Below are 13,019 nucleotides of genomic sequence, written 5' to 3'. Positions count from 1 at the left end.
GCCTTTTCTCTTCTTCAAATAGGCCCTGACATATTTGTTACAAACATTTTGTTGTTTATTTCCTTATGTATTTTAATTAAGGAACACCATTATTAGTAAGTAATATTTTCCTGCCACCCTTAACTTTATTTTAGCATGAGATTTGGAAGCCTTCATTATTGGAAGGTAGTTCTTTTGAGCGCTCTTCACTTTGGGAGTACTTTCGAATATTGTACCTAGTTTTTAATATTGAGGTTTATTTTTGCTGCTTACTTTTCAGCCAGACGTGACACAGCAGTATGTTTTTATTAAAATGTCAGCAAGCTTAGTGTATCTTTTTAATAAGCTGCAAATTCTATAAGATTATTTAACCTTTAATAGATGCTTCATGTATTTGTTATTAACCATTTAACCACCCTCCCTTCCCACTCCCCAGAGGGGAATACAGATTTAGAACAAATTCTCAAATCCACCAGTGATTCAGAGTTCAAAATAAATGAAGAGGTCCTTAGGAAAAGTAAATTTAGCAAAGTAATTGTGTAGATTTTCAATTAATGTTTACTGATTTCTGCAGGTACTAGTTACCATTTATTGGCTGGGGAAAGCAGCAAACAGATGCACTTCATACAGTGGAGCAACACTTAACCTGAAGGAGTTTGAAGGATTGCTGGCACAGATGAGAAAGGTATCTTTTTTGTTAGCGTGTTTGGGGCTTTTAATTATTGAAGTTGGAAGTCCCACAAAAATTCTTTCTGATGTCTGTTGTAATGAAAGCTAGAGGTGGATGGTGGGCTGGGGAGTGAGCTACTTAACTTTTTTGTAAAAGCTCCTGCTGATACTAAACAACTGTAAATACAGGCTTGGCCTTTTTTGGTAGCCAGTTTTGCAGGTGGTACTAGTGATGCAGAAATTACCAGCAGTAGGACTTTAAAATGGTCATATAGCATTACACTTAGAGCTGAGTGAATAAGTGATGATTTGGTTCAGGAGCCAAACTGAAAAATCTGGGGGGTAAAAATTAGGTTCAGTTTAACCTGAAACAAACTTTTTTTGGTTTGTTTTGGGTTGAATGAAACATATTGTAAACATATTGAATTGTTTTCAGGTTTTTCACCCTTTTATTTGTTTGGCGTTTTTAATTGGCTACATTTTGAAATTAAATGCCGTGCCAAAACAAAAAGTCTAAACGTTTTGTTGCTAAATGGTTAAAATGAACCATTTTGACTTTTTTTTTTTATTACCTTTTTTTTTTCTTCTTTTTTTTTTGGCCAGAACTATTCACTGAATTTGACCCAAATTTACGAATACTTTTGGTAGCCTAAAAATGCATATTTTGGGGAATTTACTATTTGCTGAAAATATGTTGCCCAGCTCTTCTTAAAATGGTAGAGTAATGTTCATAATTTGGTTTTTCTGCTCTTTGCTTATGGTATACTGATCGACTGTTCTCAATAGAGAGACTTGCAGAGTGAGTCAGTGGACCTAGGGAGCATCAGATTAGAGAACATATTTGAACACACAGACTGTTATGAACAATATTTCCCTCAGCCAGTTTTCAGTTGCACCACAAGTTTCATATCAAGATATATCATTTCAACAGGTGAAGAAAGGCAAAGTGGGTGGGGGAAGGGATTGTGTATGCACTTCACATGTAGCAGAACCTTGATAATCTGTATTTTGTCAAACTCTAAATCTTGGATGAAAATGGATGTCAGGGTTTACAGGCCACTGTAGAGCAGACCAGCCAGGTTCTGCTGCTGGGAAGAGGCCAGTGCAGAGGGTAGCACCGTTCCCATGGCCCAGTCAGGGCACTTATAGTAGGCTGCAGCGGATGTTGATACTCCTCAATTTGCTGCTCCTGTGGTTCTGCTGGGGTCACCGGGATAGTGTATTCTGTATATGCCACATACCTGATTGTGTCTGGAGGTATAAAAGTTTATTGGCATTCATTTGGAATGACCTGAATGAATCATGGCTTTGCAGTCCCAACCCCAAAGAATTTGCAGTCTGAAAGACAGATGAAGGGTGGGGAGATGGGCTCAAACAAAAAAGCAGAGTAGTAAGGGTGCCATTTGGTACATGGGGGTGTTTGCTCCACATGATGCATTTTTCATATATTTTTGAGGCCCTACTTGAATTGCAGGATGATTGTCAAAAAATTGCAGCTGAGTTGCAGACAAGCCATGGAAAATTGCAGAAAAGTAATAATGGACCTTATTATTGTGCTAACTACTTATGCCAAACAATCTGTTCCACCTTGCATTTAGCTGTGACTCTGGGAGTATCTTTCCCAGACCTGAATAAGAGCTCTGCATAAGCTTGAAAGCTTGTCTCTCTTACAGGGCCGGCTCCAGGCACCAGCGCAGCAAGCAGGTGCTTGGGGCGGCCAACGGAAAGGGGCGGCATGTCTGGCTCTTTGGCGGCAATTCGGCGGCGAGTCCATCAGTCCCTCTTAGAGGGAAGGACCTGCTGCCGAAGAATGAAGCGGCGGCGGTAGAGCTGCCGCTGAAGTGGTGCCGATCGCGGCTTTCCCCCCCTTCCCCCCCGCCGCTTGGGGCGGCAAAAACGCTGGAGCCGGCCCTGCACTCTTACCAACAGAAGTTGGTCCAATGAAAGATATTACTTCATGCACCTTGTCCTTTTATGAAGGGGACAGATTGGAAGAAAGTCTAGAGATACTGTTGTGGGATAAGGGGATAAATGGTGTTTAAAAGCTGGCATTGTTAGGAGGGTGGAGATGATAAGGAGGGAGGGGGCAGAATTCAGCAGGTCAAAGACAAGAACAAGAAACTTGAATTTGCTGCAGTGGAGGAGGGGGAGCCAATGAAGGGAATCTCCTAATGGTTGAATGTTTGTATCGTCATAAACTTTTCAGTGCAGTAAACAAAGATATTAGTTGGATGGTACTATTATGACTGTTGCTAGACCTGTATTTCTTACCTTGCCTTCCCACTCCTCCTTTATGCCACACATCAATTCTCTTGGAGTTATTTTGTGGTTGAATTTTAAGAGGTTTGTTGTTGTAATTTAGAACATTTGAACTATGTTGTGCAGCACTCCATTACTTTAGCTTAGGCTGGATGGCGAGAGCACTTCTTTATAAATGAAGGGTTACACTGGCACAGTTCCATTGAATTTAACAATGGCATTGACAGCAAGTGACATTTCAGTATGTGCTAGTACTACCTCCATTGAAATCCTTTTTTAACTTTATTCAGTCAGTTTTTAATTTTATTTGTTTTAACCTACTTTACTGCATACTCATCCAGTTTTCAATCTGAAAAATGTAAACAGTTAATCCATAGTGCACTTTGAATATATTCAATAGTTTGAAAAGGAATATATAAAAGTGGCTGGGAAATAGGTTTATATTTGGCAGTTGTATCTACTTTTACTACCGCAAGGTTATGCATTGATTTTTACCAGATGGGCATGAAAGACCAGTGCATTATGGTATGCTATGGGATTATCTTTTCAAAAAATGTCACAGTACAGATGTAAATGATACTTAGAGTGGTTACTATCCAGTAGATAACACACACTCAAATTAGAGCTAGTATCTGTCATAGCCAGTAACAGTAATCTTTTGGGAGAATGAGGTGCCAATGGGAAGGCTAAATAGTACATGTTTACAAGAGAATTACTACAGTCTATTGTGCCATCTCTTGTACACTTCCCTACTTTTACCTGTAGCTGCCAGTAATTAAAAAGTAAACTAAATTAAAGTTAACGGGTTAATAAAATAGGGAATTTTGGAATCTGTTCATTCACACTTCATTCAGGGTTTTAAAGCATGAAACAACTGAAGAATGGTTTTTTCAGCCTGTACTTTCGAATAGTTCATCTGATTTCTATCCCCCTTGCTATTGAGCGTTTCCATGACTTTCAAACAGGGCCGGCTCTAGGATTTTTGCTGCCCCAAGCAAAACCAATTTTGGCCGCCACCCCCCCATTTTTAATTACCCCACCCCCGGCCCCGCCTCAACTCCGCCCCTTCCCCAAATCCCCAGCCCTGCCTCCTCCCCCCAGGCTCTCAAGCCTAGGAGGGAGGGAGGGGGAGAAGCGGCGCCCGCGCCGCGGCCACTCGGAGTCTGGGAGGGAGGGCGAGTAGCGGCGCGCAAGCGGCAGCAGCAGCAGCGGAGGTGAGCTAGGGCGGCCGGGGCACATTTTTAGGGGCGGCATTCTGGCGCCGGCCATGCCGCCCCTAAAAATGTGCCGCCCCAAGCACCAGCTTGTTTTGCTGGTGCCTAGAGCCGGCCCTGCTTTCAAACATATTATTTTAAGAAAATGGAAGTCTGCCAGAGGATTGAATATAGCTGATTGGTATGTAGAGATGGGGAGCTTTTTCTGAATCTGGATTTGGAAAAGATTTCAGATAGTTTTGAAGAAAAGGGTAAAGAGGATTTTGAGAGGATGTAATCTTTATTCTTGGAGCTGTATACTTAATATAGATTTTAGGAAGACAGAGGTGGTATATGTTGAACAGTGTTTATGTGTGTGTATATACACCATTCCTAAACAAGCGATAAGGGAGGAAAACGCCATTGAATTAAATCACTACTTGTTAACATATTTTAAATTAAAAAATAAAACAAAACTTGAGTATAATCCCAGTTTGCGTACTCTGTGACTATTGGCATTACTGTGATTTTGCTTGGCCTTAAGGAACCTTTGGTGCTGGACATACTGTGGTATTTTGGCAGCAAGTTATTTAGTGGCTCTAATTAAGTCTTCTTCCTGGAAAGTCTACAAGACACGAGTTTCTAATCTTTCCTTTTCCCTCTGAGCCTCTCCCTTTGAATATTGAACTTTTGATTGATATTATGATGCTCCCCTTCTCAGCTGCTCTTTCTGCCGTAATTCTCCTTTGCTAAGGAGGTTGTTGACTTTATTGTACCATGATGTTGATTGATATGATCACTGGCAATACTAATAATGACAACAGTAGCTGTAGAGGGCAGTGGGAGCTACTCTCCACTCAGTTATTGAGCTCCAATTATCTGTAGCCCATAGGTGTTTTTTTAATTGGAAAGTTTAAAATTAATATTTAAGTGTGTCAAGAAAAAGTTTCACATTCCAATCTTTTCAGATTGAAAAATGTCAGTCTGATGATGTCACCCGCATCTCTTGAGTTTTTTTCAGTGACAGTCTGGCGGAGAAAAAAAACATAGAGGTTTATCTTTTGAGTAAGAGAGTAGTTATTTTTGCTTTTCTCAGCCTGTGCTATTGTAATTAACGTTAAGAAACTGGCTGAAACAAGGGATTTATTATAATGCAAGGGTGAGGATGGCTTCCATTGACCTTTCCCTCTGCTGGAGTTTTAGAGTTTTAGTATGTGCTGCTTGCGCTGGAAAGAATTTATAATCACAGGGCTGTCAAAGACAACCATTGTTCTCACTGCTCTGAACATGTGGGTCAGCTACAAGTGCTTTCATATCCCCCAGAGCCAGGAGCTGGCAAAGAGTAAAGAGCACGACTGAATTCTTCTGAGGCATCAGGAAAAGCATTTTGCATATTTTTCATTGCTGATTGCTTTAGAAAGACATCCCTCTTTCATAACAGGAATTTCTCTTCAAGGTACAGGGAGACTGGGACACACTGCTTCATTATTTTGCCGAGCTCAGGCGACGACAACAAATGCTGCCTGCTGGTGTCCCAGTCAGATACAATAGAAAGATTGGGGGAATTAATCTGGAGAATAGTGAGTTTATCCCCCACTCAGCCATGAGGTCAAATTTATAATGCCTTTGCCAGTGTGCTATGGACTATGGAAGACAAGTCAAGTTTCAGGTTTATTTCAATTTTGATAGTTTTATTAACCTGCCTATTGCAACTGTATTTCAAATAACTATATTAATCCAAAGCATGTGTGTTCCTCTTAATTGGTATGAAATGAGGTTTTATTGCAATCTCATGCTTTTGATTTGAAAGCAAAAAAAAAAAAAAGCTATGATTGAGGGAAGAGATTTTAGTGCATTAGAAAGATACTTTGTACTCAGATGCATAGTGGATCTCATTTTTGTGTCACTGACTTTTTTGAAGAGGTACGTCTGTATTTCCATGTAGGAAACGGAAGATATTGAGAGCCCCAAACGCAACATTCGTGACAGTGGTTATATTGATTGCTGGGACTCTGAACGCAGTGATTCCCTTTCCCCCCCTCGCCACGGCAGAGATGATTCCTTTGACAGTCTGGATTCATTTGGTTCCCGCTCACAGCAGACACCGTCTCCAGATGTAGTGCTCAGAGGAAGCAGCGATGGTAAGTTTTGGTCACGACAAGACACATGCAAAACACTGAATGTGTCACCCAGTGCTTTCAGTGCAAAGGCAGCCATTCAAAAGCTGGATGCAATTTCTGAATCATGATGTCTCCTGTGAATTGGTAAAAGAAACTTTCTTTGAATGCAGATTTTTGTTTCTCAGACCTTTAGATAATTTTGCCAGCAATTTATTTGAAATCTACCTCAGTTACTATAACGTAGTATAGTAAAATGAGTTATACCCTACAAGTGTAATTTATGACATAGTGTTTCTCTGGGTTATGGGGTAGCAGACACAGTGTGCAGATGCACATCAGCTCATAAGCTAGGCTGAAGCAAGAACTAAGAATGCAAAAGGGGGGGAAATGTTGAAAAACATCAAATGCCGTATAAATAAACTGGTCGTCTAAGAGGAAAAGGAAACCTCTTGGAAATTGTTGATACCTAGGAGAGTTTTGAAGTGCAGGCTTATGAAAATACAGTTATGGCAATTCTTGGCAAGATATTCAGCATTTAAGAAACTGAGTGACTTGATAGTTGTCCTTGCACCCTCCTTCAGCCAGGGCATGCAGCTCCTGACCTTCAGCATGGCTGCTGCTTCAGTCTTTGCTCTCTGTATGTGTCCAGTTGTGTCAGGATGGGGTACTGTGAATATGAGCAAGTGTCCTCTAGGAAGTAGACTTCGAGCTTGTCTTAAGCCTGATTCTTGCTCAAAGCTTCTAGGACAGAAATGCATTCTCTTCAGCCTGCCGCACAGAATGCTCTAGGCTAGCTGCTCAGTTACTTCCGTGATAAGCATGATGTAATTGCCTGGATAGTATGTTCTCCAAATCCATCGTTTCTATTCAATCATCCTCACTATTAAAAATAATAATTTTAGTTTTCAGACAAGGGGGGCGGGGGCAGATTCTGAGGTAAAATCCAGCCCCTTCACTCCTCTTGGGCAGCACAAAAGAAACTGGTTCTGATTCTAACTGGCCAGCTGAGATTCCCTGTGGTGTTGGGAACTCTGTGCTGGTTAAAGCTAGAAGTCAGTTCTTACACCATTAAAACATGTTAAATAGAACCAGTAAGCAGTTGCACTAACGGGGCCTATGGTTAGCATCTCCATTTGGGAGTTGGCTTGATATCCTCACCCAGGCACTGGACTCTGCAAGAAGAAACAGAGAAGAATATTTAGCAGTCTCTTAAATTTTATAGTAGAACTATAGACAGACTGACAGACATAAGAGTACAGCTACCCCTTGTGTACAAATAAATAAAATCCCTTACTTGGCCATCTGTGGCACTAGACATGCTGTTTGTTCCCCTCAGTTCCCTTCATGCATCCAGAGAGGCCCCTTGAACCACTGCTTCAAATGTCAGGAGCAGGGAATACTGGTCAGGCTCATCCCCACCCCACCCCAGAGCCCGCATCCCCCCGGAGCCTGCAACCCTTCCCGCACCCCAACCCTCTGCCCCAGCCCTGATCCCCCTCCTGCCCTCCAAACTCCTCGGTCCCAGCCCAGAGCACCCTCCTACACCCCAAACTCCTCATCCCCATCCCCACCCCAGAGCCCACACCCACAACCAGAGCTCTCACCCTCTCCCGCACCCCAACCCCAATTTAGTGATCATTCATGGCCTGCCATACAATTTCTATTCCCAGATGTGGCCCTCAGGCCAAAAAGTTTGCCCACCCCTGCACTACAGCCTTGTCCTGCCGATGTAAATGCCTTACTACGCTGACATAATAACTCCACCTCCATGAAAGGTGTAGGGCTTATGTTGGTGCAGTTAGGACAATGCAGTGTCTGTGTAGACACTGCATTATTTACATTGGCTGTTGGCTGTCTTGTCAAGAAAGCTGGGCTTCTAGAGCCAGGCTGCCCCCTGCTCCCAGCTGGCTGCTACCCGGAGGCTCCCCACTCCCTGATCAGGGAGGCAAGAAGCCTGGGCAGCTGCCCCGTCCACTCCTGGCCAGGAGCAGTGAGGCGAGAAACCTGCAGGGGGGGACTACGCAGAGGGCTCTCAGCCCCCCACACTGCCCCTCTTCAGTTGGTGGAAGCACTCTTTGTGAGGATGCACACCACTGACAGAAGGAGGGAAGTGTGGACATCAGCCACCACAATAATTACTGCGGTGGCTGTAAGTTGACCTAACATAGGTTGGCTTAGGGCTGTAGTGTAGACATGCCCTGAGTCTCTTGGTTTACAATTGTCCAAAGTCATGCCTAGCCTGTGGGTATCTAAATTGGCCTAGCATAATTCTGAAAAGAGATGGCATCTGCCTATTCCTGTAGAAAGTAGAGCTTGCTGGGAATTTTTTGGCATAACATTTATTTGTTGAAAAATTCAGATTTGTCAAAACTGAAAATTACTGTTGGAACATGCCAGTTTCATTGAAATGTTCAGCAGGAAAGGTGTCTCAGGTCCAGGATGGATTAGAGCGAGCGAGAGAGAGACAGACCTCCCACTGCACCTGGCCCCAGAATAACCAGTAGCTTTGTGGTTAGGGTTGGGATGTGGCAGACCCAGGATCAACCTTGAGGTCAGGTAAACTTGAGTTTGGGTTTATACAGCTGGTTTATATCATTGGATACTGGTGTAAATCTGACCCATTACGTTGGACAACTGATGAAGCCTTTGAAAAAGCAACTTGCTGTGACCTTTTTCTTGAATTAGATTAGTTTTGTTTTTTTGGCTGCAGAAGTTAGGCCACTGGAATAGACTTCCATTTGTTACCACTATAGGGAGTGTGGCCAGTATTTCACTGACTGATTTAAAATAGCAATATAAATCCACTATAACTAGCTGTGTGTGTTTGAAGTTTCTATGGCAAATGTTATTTCAACAGGGATTGTCTTCCTTATTAAAAAAAAATAATAATTTGTAGAGAAATGTCTGAAGATGCTGTAGTAAACTGTAGTATTTTGGACCATTATTATAAAATACTGTTGTACTTTTAAGTAAGGATTTTGTTTTCATTTTGGCAAGTTAGGGTAAAATTACCCTTTTTTCGTATTCCTTAATAGGGAGAGGGAGTGACTCTGAGTCTGACTTGCCACACCGAAAGATGCCAGATGTGAAAAAAGATGATATGTCTGCAAGGCGGGCGTCGTATGGCGAACCTAAATCAGTTGTGCCTTTTAACCAGTATCTCCCGAATAAGAGTAACCAGACTGCCTATATACCAGCTCCTCTTCGGAAAAAGAAAGCTGAACGAGAAGAGTACCGGAAGAGCTGGAGTACTGCTACTTCACCACTCGGAGGAGAGAAGCCTTTCAGGTAAGGCTTTGGTCAAGACCATTTGTCCCTCCAATTATGTTATTTTTTAACCTTTAACAAATCATGACCTTTAAAAGTACACAGTGCTATGTAAAATGGGCAAAATAGATCTTACTTAGAGCTAACTGACAGATTTTTACCCTATTGTTTCAAACAACAGAAGAGCAATAATCCCATGAGTGGGAAGTCAGGTAATACAAGACTTAGGTAATTATCCTGATGTCAATGTTGTTCACTGTGCAGTGCAATGTTGGCTGTGAATTATTCAGTGTTACAGTACACATTAACTGTTTAAAACTGAAGTGTTTGACAAAATATTGGTTTATTTAAATGCTACATTTAAATATTAAAATAATTGTCAAAAGTACAATTTGTTGCTCTAATGTGGTCCTTGATGACGAGAGTCAGTTTTCAAGAGATTCTTAATTTTCAGTGAATAAAAGTCTTTATGTGATATATATTAGTCAAAATAGTTACCATCTTTCTGTTCTTGAATTTTGAAAATAAATCTATTGTGCATCAGTTACATAAATTTAGTGTGGTACATGAATGTGCTTGAAGATTTCCCATATTTTATATCAGGTGTTTTGTTTTAATTTGGCTTCAGAATAGCCTGCACTACATAGTACGATTAGTCTTCTGTGTCATTCATCAAAATATTGTTTGAAATGTTAGTATCAAGCAAAATGTATAAAGAAAGCAGTGTATTGTACAGTAAACTACCTTGTATAACTCAATAGCAAAAACCATCCTGAAACCATAGAAGAAGAACAAAATGAGGCACCAAGACAACATGAAGAGGAGCAGGTGGGATGCATGGCTTCCAGGACAAACCCCAGTAAAAGTCAAGTAGATTTGAATCAAAACAAAGGAAAGACAATAGATCAGTTTCCTTCAGGTAGTGCCAAAGAAACTGCAGTGCACAAGTGCAAAGAGAAAGATGCAGAGGAAATCAGAAAGTTAAGAAGGCTTGAACAAGCTGGTATTAAGGTCATGCCAGCGGCACAACGCTATGGCAGGTTAGCTCAAAAGTATGTGATATTGTGCACGCTTCACATTAAAAATTTTGCGAGTGTGTGCGTTTTTCTCATTCTGCCATTACTTCACTTTTTATAACTAAAAAAAAAAAAAATCTATTAAGCACTTGCATTTTCTGCTGTTTCACTTGCAACTAATTAGATTTTAGAAAAGGTTTAGGTATGAAAAAGCTTGTGACATGGTAAACATGCATTGCAAAGCTATATGGTGTTAAATGTGTTTGCTGCAATTAGTAATAGTGCTACACCCTAACTTGGATGGAAACGAAGTTCAAGAAACAAACTACCAAGAACATTTTCAAGCTTGTAAATCTTCCATTTTATACCATCTTAGGTTCACACAAAAAAACGGTTTTACTACATGATGCCTTGTTCGGGCAAGGGTTTTAGAAATTCTTTAATACTCTTCTTAGTGATGGAACATTTCAGTAACAAGTGGCTGAATCACACCTATATTTGTAAGTGTTTAGTATTTTTAACAATTATACTAAAGGATGTATTTTATTTTAAAGACAGGAACTATAAAAATTCATTGCTTGTGAACACCTGCACCAAGTAAAGCATGTCAATATAGTTCAGCAGTCATTCTTTGACTATAGCTATGCACAGAATGACCATATTTATTCATCGTTTCACCGGCATTGTTTGTTTTTTTGTTTTACTTAAGTTGGTTATTTCCCTTTCTTTATTTCAAAAGTCTGATAATGGATGGATTTAATTTCATCAGACTTTCAGTCACAATGGTGTGGTGGTCCCATGAAAACTAGCTGTTTCTCATGAGGTTATGTCACTAAGCAAAACTTTTAACTGGTATGACCAGGGTAGTCCTTTCAAAGATTGTGAAATGGTTTGGTTAAATGGTAAGTGTCCAACCTTCTGCCTGCCCAACCTCTTAATTTCTGGAACATCGAGGAAAGCTATTCAGAATTGTATTTTCAAACAAAAACTTCACTAAACTTGAATTAAAGTTGTAAATTATAGGTAGGGATGCTGGCAATATATGGACAGCACCTAGCTCAATGGGGCCTTGACTTCAGATGGGACTTCTAATGTTGTTGTAATACAAATAATAGCTAATATGAAACCGTCTATAGGCTTAATGAGGCTTGCAGGCTGGGGAGAGCTGTCAAATGCAGTTAAATAGTCAAATCAAAGTAAGTATGTGTGTGTATTTTCTGTTTCAGACTGGTTTTATTGTTCTAAAGGTATGCTGTCTTATTACAAGCAATAACATACGTTTTGTATATCAGTAATACACATCATAACCAATGCATGTATTAGCCAAGGCACTGAAGAGCTATACAAGGTAACAGACAAACTAAGTGCTACCCTAGGACATGAGCCAAAATACTAATAAAAAGAATTTGCAATCAGTCATAAATCACAGCCTCATCCTGCCTCAGTTAATTGCAGGCCGCCGGTCAGTAGTTCATAAACCAGAAGGATAATAGTGCAAGCATAGTTTGAGTCCAAGACAATAGTATTGTGTTTGGCAATCCAAGGTGTAACAAACAATATTTATATCCCATGTATTATTTTTGGAGGATACTTACAACCTTTGGCTGTCAGCCCCCTGCTCCAATCTTGCTTTGATTTACTGATTTTAATCTCTAAGACAGATGCACATGTAGACAAGCCTATGGTTCAGCAGGGATTCTGATCTCCTCCTTTCACAAAGTGCCTTTGTGCAGGAGGAAAGAGGAACACTAATAATTAGTGATTCTTGTTCCCTGCTCCCACCAGAAGAAGCTCTCTAACTTGTCAACCAGGTGCAATTTGTACAGATGGCAGCAGGGGTGATCTGAGGAACTAATGACTCTGTACACCAGCTAAACAGCTGAGGTGCAAAGAACCAAGCTTGCAGGAGAAGCTCAGTCTTGCAGCAGTTTCCCTCCTAATACTGGGAGAAGATCTCTGGGCCTAGTGAGGCAGGAGAAAGGGGAATGAAGGTGCAGAGCTGTAGGGAGAAATTTGTTACAGCATGTGTGAGTGGGAAAGGGAGAATGGGGAAGGAGGAGAGATGGGGCAGACTTCAGGGTAAAGCGAGGGAGAGGGGTCGACTTTGTCATCTTTCTTGCCTGTTCACTGTTGCCCCATCTTTGAATCACTCCGTTGACTCCCCTTCCTCCATTGGCTCTCATTCCTCCTCTACATCAAGTTCAAGCTTCTTGTCCTATCATTCAAGGACCTACATAACTCTGCTCCTCCGTACTTTCCTGTTTTGGTTTCTCTTTGCTTTCCCTCCCATCCCTTCTGCTCTGCCCATGATGCCAGCCTAGATGTTTCTCCCACAACTCTGATTTCTTCCACACTATTTCTTATCCATGAAAACTCTTTCTGAGATAGTATGCAAGGCACCAGCCTTTCCATATTCCAGTCCTCTGATGACCCAAATCTACTGTGATGCCTACAAGATATTAGCTCATTAATAATGGCAAACCTGAAGGGCACTGGGGATACACTCTGGCCCCAGT

General features: G+C 41.2%; 1 protein-coding gene across 1 annotated transcript in view; it reads left to right on the top strand.

Moving 5' to 3' along the window:
- The first annotated feature begins 640 nt into the window (after window positions 1-640).
- LIMCH1 (LIM and calponin homology domains 1) overlaps window positions 641-13,019 on the top strand; it is a 99,807-nt gene continuing 87,428 nt past the window's right edge. The window contains exons 1-4 of the mRNA XM_065405513.1: window positions 641-664; window positions 6,046-6,241; window positions 9,256-9,508; window positions 10,249-10,527. Coding sequence (XP_065261585.1) covers window positions 656-664; window positions 6,046-6,241; window positions 9,256-9,508; window positions 10,249-10,527 — 737 coding nt within the window. The 5' untranslated portion in view covers window positions 641-655. The remainder of the gene's footprint in view (window positions 665-6,045; window positions 6,242-9,255; window positions 9,509-10,248; window positions 10,528-13,019) is intronic.

Source organism: Emys orbicularis, chromosome 5 (assembly GCF_028017835.1).
Source record: "Emys orbicularis isolate rEmyOrb1 chromosome 5, rEmyOrb1.hap1, whole genome shotgun sequence".
NCBI classification, from domain to species: Eukaryota; Metazoa; Chordata; order Testudines; family Emydidae; genus Emys; species Emys orbicularis.
This window is presented reverse-complemented; position numbering and strand designations above follow the sequence as displayed.